The sequence below is a fragment of the Melanostigma gelatinosum genome (genome assembly GCF_949748355.1).
Source record: "Melanostigma gelatinosum genome assembly, chromosome: 9".
NCBI lineage: Eukaryota > Metazoa > Chordata > Actinopteri > Perciformes > Zoarcidae > Melanostigma > Melanostigma gelatinosum.
Window position 1 is genome coordinate 24,415,291 of NC_136642.1, and position 19,279 is coordinate 24,434,569.

Consider the following 19,279-nt stretch of genomic DNA (forward strand, 5'->3'; position numbering starts at 1 on the left):
CATAATAACTGCTTTCTGGGTGAAAGAACTCATTAAAAAAAAACCAGTTAAAGAAATATGTTGACATGCAAATGAATCGCACAAAAAAATACCCCCCCCCCCAGTGTGTTTTGGCCTTAAGGGCGGAGAACCACTCGATGATTCCCCAAACCAGCACAAACATTATAATCATGATGGTGGTGGTTTGAGGCAAACTTAATGTTGGGTTTTCTGCCATTCTGCTCCTGCTCTCTCTTTAAGTGACTGGGTACTGGATGAGATGGAAACCTTTTAATTTGCAACTTCAAAAATCTTCCTCAACTCCCTCCCATCAGCCCCTGCCTTTGAGATTTTGAGTGGAGCTGCATTGGTGTTAATTGTGGTCAGAATGTTGTGGTGGTGAACCCGCTCTGCCGTGCCTCAGCACCATCTGCGAGCAGCCAACTTGTTATTTCAACACTTCTCCCTCCTTTAACCCCTCTCTTCCTCCCCTTCTCGCTGTGGCTCAACTTGACCTTTGAGGGAGAAGTCATAATAACGTCTCTCCAACTTCAAACGGCCAACGCCGTTCTTGTTTTAATTCATCACCGCTCTGACTCGAGCAGTGGAAGAAAAAAAACCAAAAACAAAACGGCTGCGACACAGATGAACTGGACACGTAGGAGAACAAGAATGAATAATAAGAAGCTGTTTTGCGTCTCTGTGACGTGTTCATCTGTTGTGACACTGAGAAAATCCAGTAAGCCACATGTGGTGCTGTTAATGCCTGGCCTCACACTCACAACTTCACCAATAGAAATACTTCGTAGTCAGAATCTAGTTAAATTAAAGGACGGGTTCACATGATGTAAGTCTCAAAACTGTACTCAAATGCCCATATGTCTCTCTCGCCAGGATGGGGGGGGGGGGGGGGCAACGTGACTTTTTGTCCTCCCACTTTGAGGTGTTATGGTATTAAAGTGGCAACGATCTGATAACATAAACTGTATTCATCCCGCAAGGGGAAATTAGTTCTTCGGCACAGGACTCGTAGCAGCCGAGGATCAAACGACGACCCTCTCTACCCAAGGAGCCACGGGGCCCCGTAATGGTCCGCACTGAAAAGAAAACAAATCTTAAACGTTTAAGAATGGGCCGTACACCATTTACTTTGTGCTGTTTCATTCAACACATCATTGATGATGCGTCATGTCTCAGATGTCCTTCCTGTCTGTCCTTTCTCTGCTCAGATTGTTTGTTTTTGATCTCTTTACCTCTACAGGTTGATGGTTGGGAGTTCTGTACAGTGTTTTCCTTTGAGGCAACTTAATGTTTCTAAAGTATTCTTTAACTTTAGTGTTGAACCCGAACAATCTCTATGGCATCGTGTTGCTCACCACAGTAACACATCTACCTGTCTATTGATGACTCTGGGTTGTCTGCCTCCGCAAACCAGTTATACCATTTTGCATTCATGTCTGTCTGCTGTGTCATCACTTCATCATTTTAACCATGAAGACATTTGTGTGAAATTGCCATAGTTAGCATATGAATTCTTGATTTATGGCTCAAAACCTGTTTCATGAGGTCACAGTGACCTTTGACCACCGAAATCTAATCCGTTCATCCTTGAGTAGAAGTGGACGTTTGTGCCAAAGATTCCCTCCAGGCGTAACTGAGACGTCTCGAAAGACAAACAATGGATGGCGCGTGCAACCGTTACCCTGGTTACCATGTGTTTAGGATGCAGACACTGAGTGAGATGTGGGAACGGACGGTCCTGAGGGAGTTATAAGCGAAGCAAGAAGTTAAGTTTAAGTAACACAATTGTTTTCGTGGAGCTGTGTGAACTGTTTTCAAAGCGTCAGTCTCCAACACTCCTGTTGATGTGCAGAAGAAATGGTGTCGAGTAATAAATCAAAACAACAAGTTTGGTTTCATCTTACAACCGTCCATCAACATCACTCCAGCTGAACAGATACCTGCTGCCTTCACATGGCTGTTCAGAGATATTAACATGTTGAAAAGAACCCTTTTTGTTTGGAGTTCACTCTCCACACAACATGACGCCATGAGACGTTACCTACATTTACTGCCCCCACAATGTTAAACCCGAGTTCGCACTTATGCCATATACTGTATACACTGTAAGAGGTATTGGTTGCTTCAGGAGAGGGTTTATCTGCAGCGAGTCGGTGCGGGACGAACGATTTCAGCAACCAAGTACTCATTCAATGTATGTACTGCTTTAAGATAGATAGAAAACTGTGAAACACTCTTTTGACCCTGATGTGGAAGCTAAATGATTTAGCTATGCTAATATTAAGTATCCTGTGGGTGACAAGATGACAGTGGAGAGAGAGAAACTGTGTGACGACAATTAAAACTGGTTTCTCACTCACTTTTGAAAAAAACTTTTATTTTGTGTTGATTTTGATGGTAATGTTTCCGAGCACCAGAGTCATCAGTATTAAATCAAGACTCAAGGTTCAAGGTAACTTTAAATTCAGTTCTTTTTTTTGTTGTTTACAGTCATGGTGCCCCCAGTCATGTTAAGCAACCATAATCACATCTGCTTCCTAATTCCAAGATCTCTACCCCCAAGAACCAAAATGATGAGATATCCCCTGTAGCCTGACAAGAGAGTAAAGCCCAGAGCTGCCAGTACTGCAAAATGATCTGACAAGACCAGTATGCCAAGGTGCCAAACATGACCGGACTGAAATAAGTGGCACATAGTAATTATTCAATTATTAATATATAAAAAATAAAAAGGTCACCAGAAACTCAAACTCTACTTACAGTGAATATGTGAATTATAATAATCAATCGACTCTGTAAAATGTGATTCTCTTACTCTGCTAGTGTCGAGAAAAAAACAACATTTTGAGTAAAACCAAGCCTTCAGCCTGTAATCCCACATGCTAAATAAGTTTCATTATCTCATTTCCAAATAAATCTTTTTAAAAAACTCCAACGTTCACCCTCACACACTGGTGCTTTGAAGACTTTTTGTCCAAAACCAACTAAGAACCCATCTGTCATCTTATGACATTACCCAAGTTGGGTATTGAGTGTGAAAGAAATGTGAAATCTCAATCTCGCCTCATTCCCCTTAAATCCCGGAGGAGAGATTGTGATTATGGCTGGCTGATGGCGGACGCGTAGCTTCCAGCACATTACTGGGCTCCGGCTTCGGTACCGGAACGATCTGCAGGGGGATTATTAAAACTGAGTAATTGGATGGAACCACACAAAGCATTTTCACTCTGTGACTGCACTGTACTGTAATGTTGTCTGTTATCGCTGATAGGAGCAGGATTTGACCAGGGTCATGTCACTCTGTTGCTTTTTCCAGTAACAACTCTGGCCAAGTAAATACAAGCATTCGTCCAAATTCCTTGGATGTAACTTGACCAGGGGTATTGATGCCTCAATAGAAGGCTTTAGCCAAACATGTTTTTCACTCAGTAATATCATCCACCTACAATCATTTATCCCAATTCTTGAGAAATGTACTGACGACACGTTACTGATATGACTTTTGGTTTGACAGAACATCCAAGCCTTGTATCATGGTGAAGGTTTACAGTGACATGTTTGTCCAAATGCACTAATAAAGCTAAGCTACAGATGACTCATCTCAGATCCATGGAGACGTATCCACTGACTGATCTGGAGATGGGATTGTCCATTCTTGCTCGAACTGAATCAACTGCATTCTTCTTTAATCTGATGTCCACAGTCAGACCTCAGGGCCACATCGTCATGGAGATTACTTGCCTTGTCGTGGTCAAACATTGGTGAGAGCTGAGGTTTGTATATTACCATAACACCACTGGTTTACGGATTGTGACGCCACAGTCCAATCTGCTTGAATAACTTAGAGCCTGCAGGTATTATTGAGAGAACATAGTGAGGCTTTGACGTATGTTTTCAGTCTGCTGAATTAGTGACTAACCCAAACGTAACAAGTAACACCTGTCTACTCAACCAAGCATCAGGGGGTCAGCGTGATGATGTTAACATCCACGCACAGATCATGTTGGGGCCGTGTCTGCTCTTAGCATAAGATCAGTACCACGTGAACTTTTTGAAACCCCATCACGCACGTTTCCCAGTTGCCATGGAAACTCAGAACGCAGAACCCAAACACGGGGACTGACACATTCAGAAAAGGTGTTGACTTCTGAGAACCACCGCCCGCCTAAACCGTAAGTCAGTTAACCGACCACATTCCATCACGGGTGCGATGTCATGTCTACCGCCTGGTCCAATGCTTAATTCTGTCCCGAGAGAAAATCACAAGCAACAAAGTTTCCTGTAAAAGAAGCTAAGATTTCAGTCAGTCATAACCAAAAGCAATGACTATTAACTTCCTGGTAAACGCAGAGCCATGACCTCATCTGGATGGCAAAAATTCAAGCGTCTGCTTTGATAATATGAGTGTCAAGCGTAGATGAACAGAGAAACACATACAGACAAGCTAGACACACACACACACACACACACACCCCTTGTCCTCTTGCAGACAGAACTAGTCACTCCTGCCAATGTAACCGCTGTCCGTCTATTGTCCTCTAGCAGGAATGTGCTTGTGTGCACATAACACAAATCTAGTGTCTGTCCGCGGCGGAGACGTAATCAGCGTTCCTCAACGCTGCAAAAGACGGGCCGACAAAGCCGCAGCGGTCGTCTACCCATTACTACCATTCCGTCCCACTCAGACTATAATGTGAGACTTGAGACTCTGAGACATGGAGTAGAAGTATAAACAACACCAGTAGCTTTGCGCAAGTTTCCATCACAGGCCCGAAGAGGCTGCGACCGGTCTTTAGATGGTTGATTACCAATCAATTCCACCAAAACAAGTGCTACATCTAAAAAAAGATGCGATTTAATTTTCATTTACCAAAGGTATACAATAGACAGGCAAGTCTTTGCACCGCCTGTCTTATTTAATGACATGGCTGTAGATCAGAAAAGTGGTTTGTGGAACAGAGGCCTGTTTTGTCTACGGAAATAACTTTGGGACCATGGAGCTAGCTAGCCACCTAACAAATGAGAAACAGGTTTATACCCAGACAACAAAACAAAAGAATTTGGATTAGGTTGTCCTCTAGGAAAGGCGAGAATGGGGGGGGGGCGGATAACCACAGTTGAACTGCAGTGAGCCAACAAAAAAAGAGAGCATAAATGAGTTAAAGAGACACACAACAGCATCCTTGCCAGGGCAGCGAGGGCCAACCCATGTAGCATGAGGGTATTATGGGGGCTTTAACAGCTGTCTGCAATGCTTCTCTCCTCCTTGGCTCCCTGTCTCTGACAAAAGCAGCAAGGCAGTGCTACATCAAAGCCCAGATTTGCAAGTCTAAGAAGAGGTCTGAGAGCTGGAAGAAGGTACAGAGAGAAGGCATTGTGTGGGTCCGCGGTTGACAGAGGAGACGCGAAGCGGTTTACGCTTGACTAACATTGCTCCAAAGTTCTCCCTCTGGTTTTATACCGGGGCATCTTAGACATCCAGGGCCTCGAGGGTTCCGGGAGACACAGACGCGGCAAGTGTTCGCACCAAATGAAGGGAGCGACAAAAGGAGCACTGTCTGAGAGGAGGGAGGTTTGTGAACCGCACGCTGGGGGGGTGAAAGAGTCAGTAGTCTGGGACCCTTGGAAGGATGGGGGCCTTGTCTCAGTCTAAAGAACACAGAAAAACAAAGGCTTACGACAGAGGGGAACTATTATATAGAGTACATATACAGCCACACAGAGGCATGCATGGTTTTTCATCCACCCTTTCTACTCGTTTAGTCCTGGTCATGACATCGTACCCTATCCCAGCCCAACACTGTACAAACAGCAGTCCACTGGAGGGCTAACACATACTTTACATTAGCACATTTAATTAGACAAACACAAATAAATAAACACACTGTACAGTGTTGGGAGTAACTAGTTACATGTAAGGGCATTATGTAATAAAATGACAATGTAAATGTAATCCTTTACAGTTACTGAGAAAAAAATATGTAATCAGATTATAGTTACCAATCAAAATGTTGGAGATTAAGGAGTTACCTGTACACAATATACAATACATTCTTTGGGGAACTTTGCATCTTTTGGCATATTTCCAGACAAAGCGGGTCAGTAAAAGCCATTTGGACACATTTGAGTAGGATTGGGTCGGATGTCTTACAGGGAGCTGTTTCTCCATCCAGAGAGGCGCCGTTCATTTTGCTCATGGTACAACATATAACCAGAAAAGATATCCTCTTAGTTTATTCAGTGGTGGATGTACAGTGTATGGCGAGACGCTCTTCAGGGTGTCACAGTGCCACTACGCCAGAGCTGCTCCGTGGTCACACAGCACTACGGTGCTGTCCGTGGTGCTGAACCCAGGGTAGCACCAAATTGCACCACAACGCGTACCGATTCTTCACCTGCACCTCCGACTTCTGATTGACGAGAGGATCAAACAGCGAGCTGGTTAAAGGTACACTGTGGAGCATTGTCGGCTGCTGTTCAGAACACCTTTCTGTGTGGAAAAGGCTGTGTACTTCGTGCATTTTCCCCCCGGGGGGTTGCATCAGGAAAGGCCAAATCATAAATGCTGATCATAAAATATCTGCATACCGTTGGGTCGAGGCCTGGGTGGCCTACTAGATGGACATAGATGATCGGCTGTGGCGACCCCTAACAGGACCAGCCGAAGGAAGAAAAAGATGCTTTTTTGCTATCATTTTAATTCGACTTCTACTGCAGACAAAGTAATGAAGAGCTTGTCAAAACAAAAGACATCAGCCACAGTGAGAGACCACATTCTGTAACTGACATCATAGCCCAACACGGGTCGGTGAACTTGAATGGATCGAAAACGTCTGCTTTCATAACGTGGTCCAGGGTCATTAAAACATACCAACACTTTTTGTCATGTGGAGGCCAACCAGAAACAGTCCTGCTGCCCAAACGGGGCTGCAACGTGCGGTTTAAGACTCTTTGTTGTAGTTTCAAGGCCAAGGATTTGATGGAGAGGATGAAAACATATTGTTTTAAACTGCTAACACATTGATATGTTTGAAAAGATTTCCATAGAAAAACAAATATGAGATTGTAGCTCCTCAGCTCTCATCAACATGATAATTAAATGAATCTCCTCATGTCAGAGGCAGAGCTTCCTCTGGGACAAACTACACAGGGAGAGGAATTACTCACATATAAATACACACTCAAGAGTCATGACAGACCGATGGCTCATCAGATATACAAGGCTGAATCAAGTGAGAAATTCGAAGGGATGAGCGGGAACGAACTGTGCGGAGATAAAAAAAAGAGGGTGGTGAAAGGTGGAGACTCACTGTCCTCCCTGTGGCAGCTGGGGTGGGGGGGATGTAGTACATTGTTTGACAATGGTTGGATGGGGCCCAAATGGTGGGTTGCAGAAAGATGAGAATGGGTCCCCAGAATATTCAGGAGTCGTTGATTTCAAAAATGTACTGGCAACATTATGCTGTTGAAACTTCTTCTCTGTCTTTGCGATATGAGACAAGCATGAGGTTCAGGACTTCTCGAGACGCGTCCTATTAATCACTAATCAAGTCTGCTCCCAGCAAGCACTGGAGGGAGGAATGGTTCCAGCCCCCCAGTGACAGTTACTAAGAATAAATGTTAAATGTAAAAGGCTATTGCTAACCTCTGAAAAAGAAAAACTTTCCCATTTGTGCTTGAGCATTGAGCCCTTTGGCTAATTTGTCCAGTAAGCTGACATAGATGTGAGACTGGATGATTCTGTATGGCCATTAAGAGACAGGGAAATCCTCAGAGGGATGATGAACATTTCGGGGGAGATGCTTTGAAGGGAGGCCGGAAGGGACGAGCTGTCAGTGTTGCAGACTTGGCGACTTTCTTGCTAGATTTAGCAACTTTTGGAGCTAGCGTTGCTCGGACCAGTCATAGATAAGCTGCTTTAGGCCTAGACTGCCGGGGGACTTCCTAGGATACACTGAGCTCCTCTCTCCCCTTCTCTCTCTCCTTCTGTATGAATTCATGTCCCATTAATGCACATTACTAACTTTGCTTCTTCCTCAGAGTCTTTGTGCTTTCTCGCCTCACAGGTTTCCATGAATTGTGGTTATATCTGGACCCTGGTCCTGCCTCGGGCCATGAATTAGAAAAGAGTTTGCAACACTGTGCTGGGTTTTTCACTGGCATACTTTCAAAATCTAGCATACTCTCGCAGGTTTCCCCAATATTCCTGACCCCATCTTTGAGATCTACTGACGTAACTGTCTTTAAGTGGCTATTGGGGCTCAGTGTTATGAATCCATTGGTACCAACCATGTCATGCTAGCTTCTCAAGAAGGGGGATGAATAACGCTCTAAAGTTAGGCTCAATTTTGGCGAAGGAAAACTGGCATGGTTATTTTGGAAGGAATCCCTTGACCTCTCACCTCAAACACAATCTAAAGACCTTCAGAGAAGTCAGGGGGTATAAGACTTTGCTAGGTATATTGACATCGTAGCAGTTTCCAGAACAGAAGCGCTTGCCATACAATGCCCGAAAAATGCAATTCTTGCAGAAGTCTCAACATTTCAAAAGGTATTTGAACCAAATCACAGCATGGGTTTTTTTCTATCGTGTTCATCAAGGTCCTGGTGTCTTATTCAATGCGTTGTTTTGAAGTTTTACCATTATCGATTCTAAAGAGGTCAAAATGTGTCAAATTTAGCACCAAACTAGTTTAATAAATAGTATCAGCTCAGAAATTGCTGCACCAACTTATGAGACACAACAGAGAATGGCATCATATACTTCCATCGTAATGTTCTCAGCCCTTTTACACTTTCACAATTTATTCCAATGAATACATACATTTTATTACTAATTTATGACTAGAACTCGACACACACTGCTGAGCTTGTCATATTAATCTTCAGGCTCCCAGCTTTCAGATGATTTATACCATGTCTATGTGGCATATACTGTTGACCTGCTATCTCCCCCTAAACATCCAAAGTCCCCCCTAACAAAATACCAACACAGGTCTACGCTGTTCTCATAACACACACTTGTGTACATACACATACTTTGACTGAACTCATCACAATAGGGATACCAGGGTCAGTACAAGGCAATGTGAAGTGATCACACAGTGGAACTGCTTGATTCAAATGTCAGCTGATAGCAGAAGTAAGGAGGTGGTTGTGCGGCGTAAATCACATTGTTCTTCATGGGAAAAAGAGCTCTACTTGACCTCTGAGGAGGCCGATGTGCTACATACGCTTGTCAAGAATAATTTGTGTGGTTACGTTAACTTACTAAAAGTAAGCTTTTATTCAAGTTTGATGGAAAATAGGTTTGAAAATATGCTCGAAGACAAACTTAAGGACAAATGCATTTTCTTTTATACTCCACATACTATAAGGATTTATGATGGCTCCAAAGAACCCGGATATATTCTGGTGTACAGATGATCTCAACTTTTGATGCACATAGGTTTTCTGTCTTAAAAGGCTGGAAAAGACAGCAAAATGGACAATTGAAAATATTTACTTTCAACTTTTTTATCGTAATTATACAGTAAATGTGTTTGTCAGTGACGTCTGAAGGTCAAATTGTTTTTCCTTATTTACTTATTTGACCTTTTTGGTACTTTAATAATGTACACGCCCTCCTCTGGATCTGGGTTCGATTAGTTTGTTAGACACGTAGACGAGGAGACAGAGCGGGTGCCTTTACTAATCCATCAGCCAGGGCTGCCTGTCTACCTGCTCATTTGATATAGGGTTGCTTTACCTCTTTCCTTTCCCCTCTCATTTATATTGTATTATTTGAGCAACTAAGAGAGTCTTCCTCACTCACCATGAACATTCACCATGTAACCTGGAGAGGGAATCGTGCACAGCTGAAGGTTATCCTACCCAGGAAGACATGCAATGCATTCTAAATCATATACTTTTTCCTTTTAGGATGTACTGCAGCTACCCTTACAAAGTACACACTGCTGCATGCACTATGCATTCAATTGAGACGTACTACGTCATAACATTGAACCTTGAACTTTGACCCTGTTGCTCATATCCGCTCTGCAAAGGATTGTGGGTCAGAATTGCCAAAAAAAAGCATGCTGGCTTGCATGCTGCAAAACGTGACCAGATGCAGCAGAACGTCCTGGTATTTTTGGAATACTGCATTTGACATACTATGTACTGGGACATACTACATCTTCTCTGACATACTAAATAGAATGGTAGCATGTGTATTGGAACAAGGAATGATTTAACGTCTGATTTTAACTTCATTTTTTGATGAAGGCTTTGACTTAGTAATCTTTATGGTAAATCTATTTTGATTTGTATTATTATTGTATCAGAAGACATGCCGGGATAAGATAAAGAGTGTGACAGATTAAATTACTGTACTACACCTGAATGTGAGCTTAGACACAAACTATTATCAAAAGGTAACTGACTGATTAACCTTTGCCTGATGATGAACTTCACCTCTTACTTTTCTTTTCATTGTCTAAGAGGTAATGCCTTTAATTACATGTCACTTTCAACCGGTCAGCCTTCCTTCTGGACCTAACGCAGCCTCTGACCACAATCAACAGGAAAGTGAAGCTTTTCTCCAGGGATCAATGTGGACATCAGTCCCTTTCATCAGCTTCTCTCTCTCTGATCAGTCAATGTGTGGGTTAACCTGATATCTCCCAGAGGGTCGGCCGAAATTTACTGCAGACAAAAGCCCCAATCTGGGATGAACAGCACAACTGAGCCACTTCACTTCACATTTAACATTTTGAGCTGTGAGCGTTGAGCGCTGCTGAAGGTTTAACAACAAGAATGTGGATCAGATTGATGGAGCAATGTGCCCACAGCGAGTGAGCGACAGGAAACCATACACAATACATCAAGCTCCTCGCACATCACATCAACACGCGGATACAGACACGCGCACAAGCGCATTGCGTTAAAAGTTCTCTCACATCCCCTCACCCACCCAACACACACCCACACACACATACCTCCCTGTCATGCCTGCTTCCAACAACACGCGGCCAATCTAACCGCAAACTAATAGTCCTGAGCTGCTATCTCCAGCACATTTACCCCTGGGAACCACACACACACGCATACCGGCTCAACACTGACGCATGGATCCACACCACACACATGCAGCACCGACACACACACAGGTCCAAGACATCTCTTCAGTAGAAGCATGCCCCTGGAGTAAATTACAATATATTCAAATGGGGAATATTCCTTGTAGGCACTTAAAAAGCCCTTCCCTAATCTAGGGGGCTTTTTACGCCCCTTCTCCCGGCTAACCGCGGTAACCACAGGGATTTCCATCAGCTAGGCTGCATCCTGTACCAAGCAGCTAGCTATTCCAACCATCCGCACCACCACACCACACGCCAGAGTCCTGAAAACAGCAGGATGGGGACAGAGTGTGTTCGTGTGAGATATAGATATAAACTCTGCTTAATTATAGTGAAAGTGTGCAGTCATCCTGGTGTTTTATAATCGATGTGTCAATCTATCTATATCTCTCTTACATGTTGTACAATAAGTAAAGTATAGAATTTTAAATGTAAAAAATAAGGGAAATTGTGTGTTGTTTACAAACTACTTCACCTTGGCTGGCAAATGCCGGGGTGTGAAGGCATGCCGAGCCTGAAAGAGAGAACTAAGACAGAGAGGCCTGACAGACTCCAGGCCTTAGGAAACATGTTATCACTGTGTGTGTGTGTGGGGGGGGGGGGGGGGGGGGGTTCTGGCTGTGCACGTATGGGCATGAACTTGATCAAGTGTTGGACCACAGCGGGCTCCGAAGGACATGACCGCCTCAATCGACCCTTTTAATGCATCGCACGGTTGTGACTGACAGCGGATGCATGGGAGGCAGAGAGAGTGGGGGGGGGGGGGGGCAGAGGAGCACTGAGAAGGGTGTGTGACCTGAGCTGCAGAAACACACTGGGCTCGGGGTGCCCTTCTGAGAGAAGTGACAGATATTCGGAGGTATGTCAACATCGTGGGAAGTGTGCGAAGGCTCGGGATCACACACGGGAGATTCCAGGGTTTTAAATATACCTCCGTGTTTTGGACTTTGTCTTAGGACCGGCAATAACAGAAGATAGGATTAAAGGATTTGATGTGTGATGATAAAGCATAGTTGGCAAGCCTGCTCATCTGTACTTTCTTGATGCGTTGCTTGTGCATCATAAACAGAGAGAAATAGGGGAGGGCGGGAGGGAGAGTGAGATAGCGAGCGGACACATTTTTGGCCGCGTTGCCGCTGTGGAGTTCTCTCAGCCCAATCTGTGAGTGTCAGGAGCACGACTCATCCTCTGCCCTTGCTTCCTTTTTCCATGTCCTCCTGTTTTCTCAAGTAGGCCTGTACAGCATCGCCCCTTTGACAAGTCTTTTCTACCCTCCTTTTTTAATTACTCATATTTCCCGATCTCATTCTACCTTTGTTCCCCTCTTTCTCTTTTCAAGATGATTTCATGTCCACTGGTTTCCTCTGGATTACCCTACAACAGCAAATTCGTATTTGTGTGTGGGAGTGAGTGTTGTGGGGGACAGGTCAGCTGGGACACACACATCATGCCACAGCCATGAGGACAGGCTGATGGTCTGCCTTCTTGACAGGCCCCAGGTGAGCAACAGGGGCGGGGGACACAAGGTTTGGAGGTAGAGATAGATGAACCCTGGACTGAGTGATGGTACTAATTGCAGTTTGGTGGTTTAGAGAGCAAGGAGGGTAAACCAAAGGGAAGGGAGAGCCATGACCTCATGTCAAGAGAGTGGACAGAGTCCAACCAGGTCTGACAGAGCAATGGGACCATGGCTGATATATGGAAAGTAAAAAGTTACACAAACAGAACCGTTTGAATCCAAAAGGAATGGTGAGGTTTAGGGCTAATTCGAGACCATGATCCCAAAAGTGAGGACAGCACTTACGACAGAGACATAGTAAGGACAAAGTCAGGTGAAGGCCGTAAACACCAGGAACATAAGACTGTGCTGAGAAAGGGACGAGGACATTGTGGGAAGCTGTTGGAGAGTGCCAAGAGAAAAAACACAAAACATCCAAGTGAGACCCCCAAAAACAGTGTGGAGGCCGGAGACTTTCCAGGTCTACTGATCTCATTGAGCTGACGGGAGGTGAAGCATCAAGAATTAAGAGAATTGGACCAAGCGTTGTCATCAGGGTACTATCGTACAGCTCTGTTCTCTGAACCGCGGTTTAGGGTGTGTGGGCTGAAATGGGTTTTGGCCTGTGTCACGGTGGGTCCCGACAGCACATGGCAAGAAAAGACACAGAATACTATGCACAGCATGAGCATATCCCCAGTATGAGTGAGCTAATTGCGCTGTGGGTCCCAAGCTGAAAAGTGTTTACTGGTGTAAAGGAGGTTACAGCATTACACTGTTTGGATGCACTGGGAGCTTTTTGTGTAACCTGCCTTTCCGAAGTTTGATAAAAGAGAAATTGGAAATTATGAAAATTGAGACTCAATCTCAAGAGATGAGAGGTGAGGGGGTGGTAGGAGATAATAGCTTTGATGTCCACACATTGTGTATAAAATGAGTGGACAATAACAGCAGTGTGGAAGTGTTACGTGCAGAATAGGACCTGAGGTTGTTAATATAACTGAGAAATAGGCAAACGTTCAGGGGTTAAGGGCAGGGTCTTGAGGTTGGAGTGGAGAGCAGGCTTACAGATAGAAAGAGGAGAGAGGGGAGAATATGGAGGTCTGGGGAATGATGGCTCGTGATGATCACAGTTGTTCCAGACACACCAAAGCACCATGGGACTTAAGCAAAACAGCACAACCACTTCGGACTCCGTCTCAAAACTCATTTGCAAGAGCTACAAAAACACACTTGCAGGACCATTTGAGAAATACAATCCTTTCTCCTATCAGTGCCACTATTATCATAACCCCAAACTGTAATTAGGAGCTTGCGCTACAATTGGCAGGCATTTTATCATCAAGCTCAATAACACAGAGAGAGAGAGAGAGAGAGAGAGCAAGAGAGAGAGAGAGAGACAGAGAGAGAGAGAGAGAGAGAGAGAGAGAGACAGAGAGAGAGAGAGAGGGGGAGAGAGAGAGCGAGAGAGAGGGTGTTTTTGGCAAAGTTGCACTACTTCTTATTTATCTAGTTTCACAAATCATGTTCATCTTCAGAACACATATTTCATATACCACAAACACATGATGGAATAACACATGACGGCACCATCTTGGAATCGCATTCTTCATCGATGATGACATTTGGCCCATTCGGACAATCTTTCTTCCAAAACACCTCTAAAAAAATACAGAGATCATTTTGACTCACTGCTAAAACGAGATGTGGTATTCGCTGTGCTGATATGCCAGATTGCCACTCTCCAAGTGTGTGTGTGTGAGTGTGTGTGTAAGGAGTGAGGTAAGAGCACAGATTAACCATGGCTGATGATTAATACAACTTGACTTACTGCGAGCAATTATGTCCATGTCTTTTCTCAAGCTCGACTTTCTCACACTCGCAGTGGAACACATGGGGGTCCTGAAACATCTGCACACCAAACACACACACATATGCCACAGATCGCCAGCCCACCCTCCGCTCAACCTCAAAACCACAAAGGGTTAAACATAATCAATCTTCTTTAACAATGCTGTCAGGGCACTGTCTGAGAGCGCTGACAGAAACACACAGATAGTGGCTGCACGCTCTGTGAGCCTGAGGGCAGAGTGTGTATGCTCAAGTCAATGAGTATGGATTTCTTTATATATTTACCGGATGTGTGTGTGAGCACACATGTAGTACACGTGTATCCAGGTACACATATCGTCTGGTCCAGAATGTGTGTGTGTTTGTAGGTTGTAGGTACCATGTGTGCATGATGTTTCTATGTCTGTAATGCTTGTGCTTAACACTCTACACTCTTGGAAACTAAGGTGCTAACAAGAACTATATAGGGTTCTTCGTCCCCGCAGGAGAACCCTTTTTGGTTTCTCGTAGAACCTTTATAAAGGTTCCACCTGGAACCTTTTTAGCGGGCTCTACATGGAACTCAACAAAAAGGATTATACCTGGGACAGTCTGCAAAAGATTCAACCCAGCGCCCCCTAAGAGAGGTGCTACAGAGAACCCCTCTAGGGTGTAATGGTGCCACCCATTACCGTCATTGGAGGTTCTATCCAGAATGTTTTCCAATATCTAAGGGTGCTAACAAGAACCCACCCAGGGGGCTCTCCCGAGAACCCTTTTATATTCCATGGGTTTCATCTATAACCCACCCAGGGTTCCCATGAGGCTCCTAGAGGGCTGATGCTGATGTGATGCAGCGCAATCCACAATCATGGTTCACTATCACAGTTTTTGGAGGGTGTGGGCTGAAAGGATATTTTAACATTTTAACACCCATGATTTCAACAATCCTTGAAAAACTCGTTCTTCCAAAAAGTGTTCTTTGGATGAAAAGGGTTCTTAGTGGCATCCTTAGTCAATCTCACAAAGAACCCCTGAAAAACCTCACTAAAAAAAGGTTCTTCAGAAACAAATGGTTCTGGGTAGAAGCTCAGCCCTTCAGGAATAACCCTTCTGGAAGAAGGTGGCAACCCCTGGTTTTAAAAAGGGAAGCCTATGAGAAAGTACCTTAAAGCTGCATTCTCTCTAGTGTCCACCAGGGGGCGACTCCTCTGGTTGTATAGAAGTCTATAGAAAATGACTCTACTTCTCTCTTGATTTATTACCCCAGTAAACATTGTAAACATGAGTTTATGGTCTCAATCTCTAGTTTCAAGTCTTCTTCAACACATCATGATGTTCATTTAGTAAATGATGGTCCATTTAGAGTCAATAGACCATAAAGCAGAGTATGCTTTAGGGGCGGGCTGACTGTGATTGACAGGTCTCTACCAGAGCATTGTCCGGTCTGAATTATCTGTGTTTCGTCTTAGAACTTTAACTCTTTCACAGTTAATTGTAACATTTTGGTCGCCTAAAACGTCTTATTCAGCATGCAGTTAGTTCCACCCTTTCATGTCACTTCTGGTCACAAAAAAAAAAGAAGAAAAGATGGTGACGGCTGGAATGCAGAACTTGAGGCTTCTACAAACCAATGGGTGACATCACGGTGACTACGTTCACTTCTTCTATGTTATAACCTTTATGTAAAATAATAGAGAGTTAACATATTGTAGATGTGAATGTGTGTGCTTGTCTGTGTTGCATGTTCATATATTGAGGGTGCTAATGCTTTTCTGGATATACTGTACTGTGTGTGTGTGTGAGAGCACGCATATGTCTGTGCATTCAAAAGTCCAACAAAAATCACAGGGCTGAGGGTCATCAGATATTTCCCAGACCCTGTGTGTGTGTGCGTGTGTGTGTGTGCGTGTGTGTGTGTGCGTGCTACCTGAGGGGACTTGTGGGATCTCCAGCTGTACTGGTGGCTGTGGAGGCTGGCCAGCAGCACATTCTCATCTGTGTCCACCTGGCCAAAGCGTAGCATCTCGTGGGTGTCGTTACAGATCACATAGTGGCTGAAGACCAGCTCCTCAGCCTCCGGGTTCCCACTCTGAGAGAGAAAATGGGGGGGGGGGGGGCATTTAATGGATGGATGGATAAAGGAGAAAGAGGCAGTGAGAAATGAGAAAGAGAGCTTGTGAATAAAAGCAAATACTTCCAGGTGTGTATGTTTATGGTGAGTGTACAATGCAGTGTGTGTGTGTGTATAAGCACATTTACAGGTGTCAATGCATGTATCCTCAATCGTAAAGATGTAGATCTCAGTAGTGCAGCTGTCAGTCAGTAGGAGAAAGAGATGACTAATATCACCCGTGGGGGCAACACAACCTCAACAGGGGAGTGAATCACATAGTCTGACAGCTATCCAGGCTGACGCAGCTTTAGACCTGGCTTTTGGGACCAGATCCACCCCTGGTCCCACATAAAACCTCCAGGATGCCTCTCTCTTGACCAAAACTCAACTTTTTTTTTTTCCTTCTTAGAGAAGCAAAATTTTGTCCGTGAGATAAAGAAGGTATGAGATGTCAACTCATTTCAAATGGCAGCTTGGTTCGTTTGGTTTCTCAATGCTCGGTGCAAAGTGGGACACTTCGCAGGCATTCCTGTTAGCAACAGTCATCAAAATATTGTTGTTTGTTAGGGAGAAAAACAATATGGTGAAGTCCGGCCCAACTGCAGCAATGGGGTCAACGAGAAAGCCTCACAGAAAACTAGAGTCATGCGAAGTCCGCTCATACGTCACCTCGCATGCGAGAGCAAGAGCTCACTGGCCTGCTCTTGAAAAACGCCGGGTTAACAGGGAGAGATGAGTGTGTCGAGTCTCCTCTAACAGCAATTCAAGTACACAAATTTCAAAACAGCGCATAGTTTGCATGTGAGTTGGATGGCGAGTGCGTGGGCGCAAGTGCATGTGTGAGTTTTACTTGAGCTCCTGCCAGAGGCTCTCAGGCCCTGATGGGATCTCTCCCGCACACCCCTCCCCGACTCTGGAGGCACATGACTGTGGCTCAGACAGCTTCTCAATAACTACTCAGCTATCCTAACAAAGAGGGACCCCAGCCCGCTGTGTACTTTTAAATGGCAGGGGGTTGATGGTGAAGAGAAGCTGGCAGTAAAAGCTCAGGGTTTGACTGCCAAGCATGTTCAGGGTCCTGGGGTTGTTGATGCTATTGAAAACGGATGGGAGAATTTACACTATTAAAAAGGAACGCTTGATGATAGATGAGAGAGAGAGAAAGGGGTTAGCGAGCGCAAAATGTAGACGGGACAGCTGCGACAGTGGGTACAAATCCATTTCCAGTTTTATAGCGGAACACTATCTGCGCTCCCATTCGAATCTGACACTGCGATTTACAAACTTCCTGCTGCCATCCCTAAGATGCCGTCGCTAAGCCCGCTCTTTGATGGTATCGCCTTTCCGCTCCGATTCACGAGGCAACGTGATACGCACGTCAGAAAGGCTCCCTGCCGTAATCATGATAACTCTCCGTCTATCCAGGGACTTTAAGTGGACAAATATTAGGACAAAGATATTTAAACAGTCAACACGTCTTCCTTGTTAAAGAGCTTGAGATGACAGCTTCTCCTCCAGACGCGCTCCTACCGGGAATCAAAGGATCCATTTCGCTAATCCAGCCGGATACTGTTACGTTTTCACAGAGTCAAGCCCAGATCTGCATGGCAGAGTGGCACATATATTAAATGGCAAGGTACAGTAAAATGTCTGGAAGACAGATTGTAAATAATGACAGCCAGTCAAACGAAATACTCATGAAACAAGACGCCATGGAGGAGATAGTGAAACCAGTAAAAAGGGACAGAATGAAACAATAATCAGATCTACAATCACCTCTATGTTCTGCTGTAGATGACCCTCGCCCACACATCTGCCACAAACAGGAACTTGATCTCTCTATCACTTTCTTTCCGGTTGCAAAGGACAGGAGGAAAATTCCTGTTGTCTCAATTGCACATGTAAGCAGCCTGTGAACGTTCTGTGAGAACGCAGAGTGTGTAAATACTACTGGGCTTTGGTGTGGCTCTCCACCAAAGCCACTTCCCTGGGGTTAGGGGCTGGGGGGGGCAAAGATTGAAAGTGGGGCTAGGGACCGAGAATTTAAAAAGGAGGCCTGAGGTTAGAGTGGTTGGGGCCATATGGAGCGATCGAGCGAGGAGAAGAGGAGAGGCAAAAAAAAAAAAGAATTACTTTTCCTTCTCTTTTGAACCTAGAAACCCTCTTAACGTGTAGAAGCGCAGTTTTACCGTAGCTCTATAAACAAATAGTGCACTCATATGCAAACAACAGGACATGATTTTGGGATTGAAAGCGTTCTGGTTTCCATTTGTAGCAGAATAGTATTAACCAATCTCGTTTGAGCAGGATATACTTTAATGCAGGTAAAAAGTCCACATGGAGAGAAAAAGAGGTTGACCGCATTGGCTGAAATGCAATGTAAGAACCCACCGGCCATCTTCTGACATTGACTTGACTTTTCATTGATTTAAAATGAGCTTGTAAACTGGCCAATGGTGAAACAACCCGGTCGTACACGTCGCTCCCAACACACTCCAATCTCGCATCTCAAGTTGCTAAACGGACCGTAAACAACAAGCAGCTCATGGAAAAGGAAGTCGGCTCCACCGGAGCCCCAGAAATATAGCTTCTTGAACCCAGGAGCTCATCCGTCGTCTGAGAGATAGGCGATGGGTTCCGAGATTGAATTTGACCTTCGGTTTTACATACAACAGCATAATTCAAGCTTAATTTGAAAGGTAAATTAAAAGGAGC

The 19,279-nt window shown here is 44.5% G+C and overlaps 1 protein-coding gene across 1 annotated transcript in view; it reads right to left on the minus strand.

Annotated features, from left to right (window-relative positions):
* The window catches only part of vps13b (vacuolar protein sorting 13 homolog B), a 324,029-nt gene that overhangs the window by 30,400 nt on the left and 274,350 nt on the right, over positions 1–19,279 (minus strand). The window contains exon 46 of the mRNA XM_079275924.1: positions 16,379–16,540. Coding sequence (XP_079132050.1) covers positions 16,379–16,540 — 162 coding nt within the window. The remainder of the gene's footprint in view (positions 1–16,378; positions 16,541–19,279) is intronic.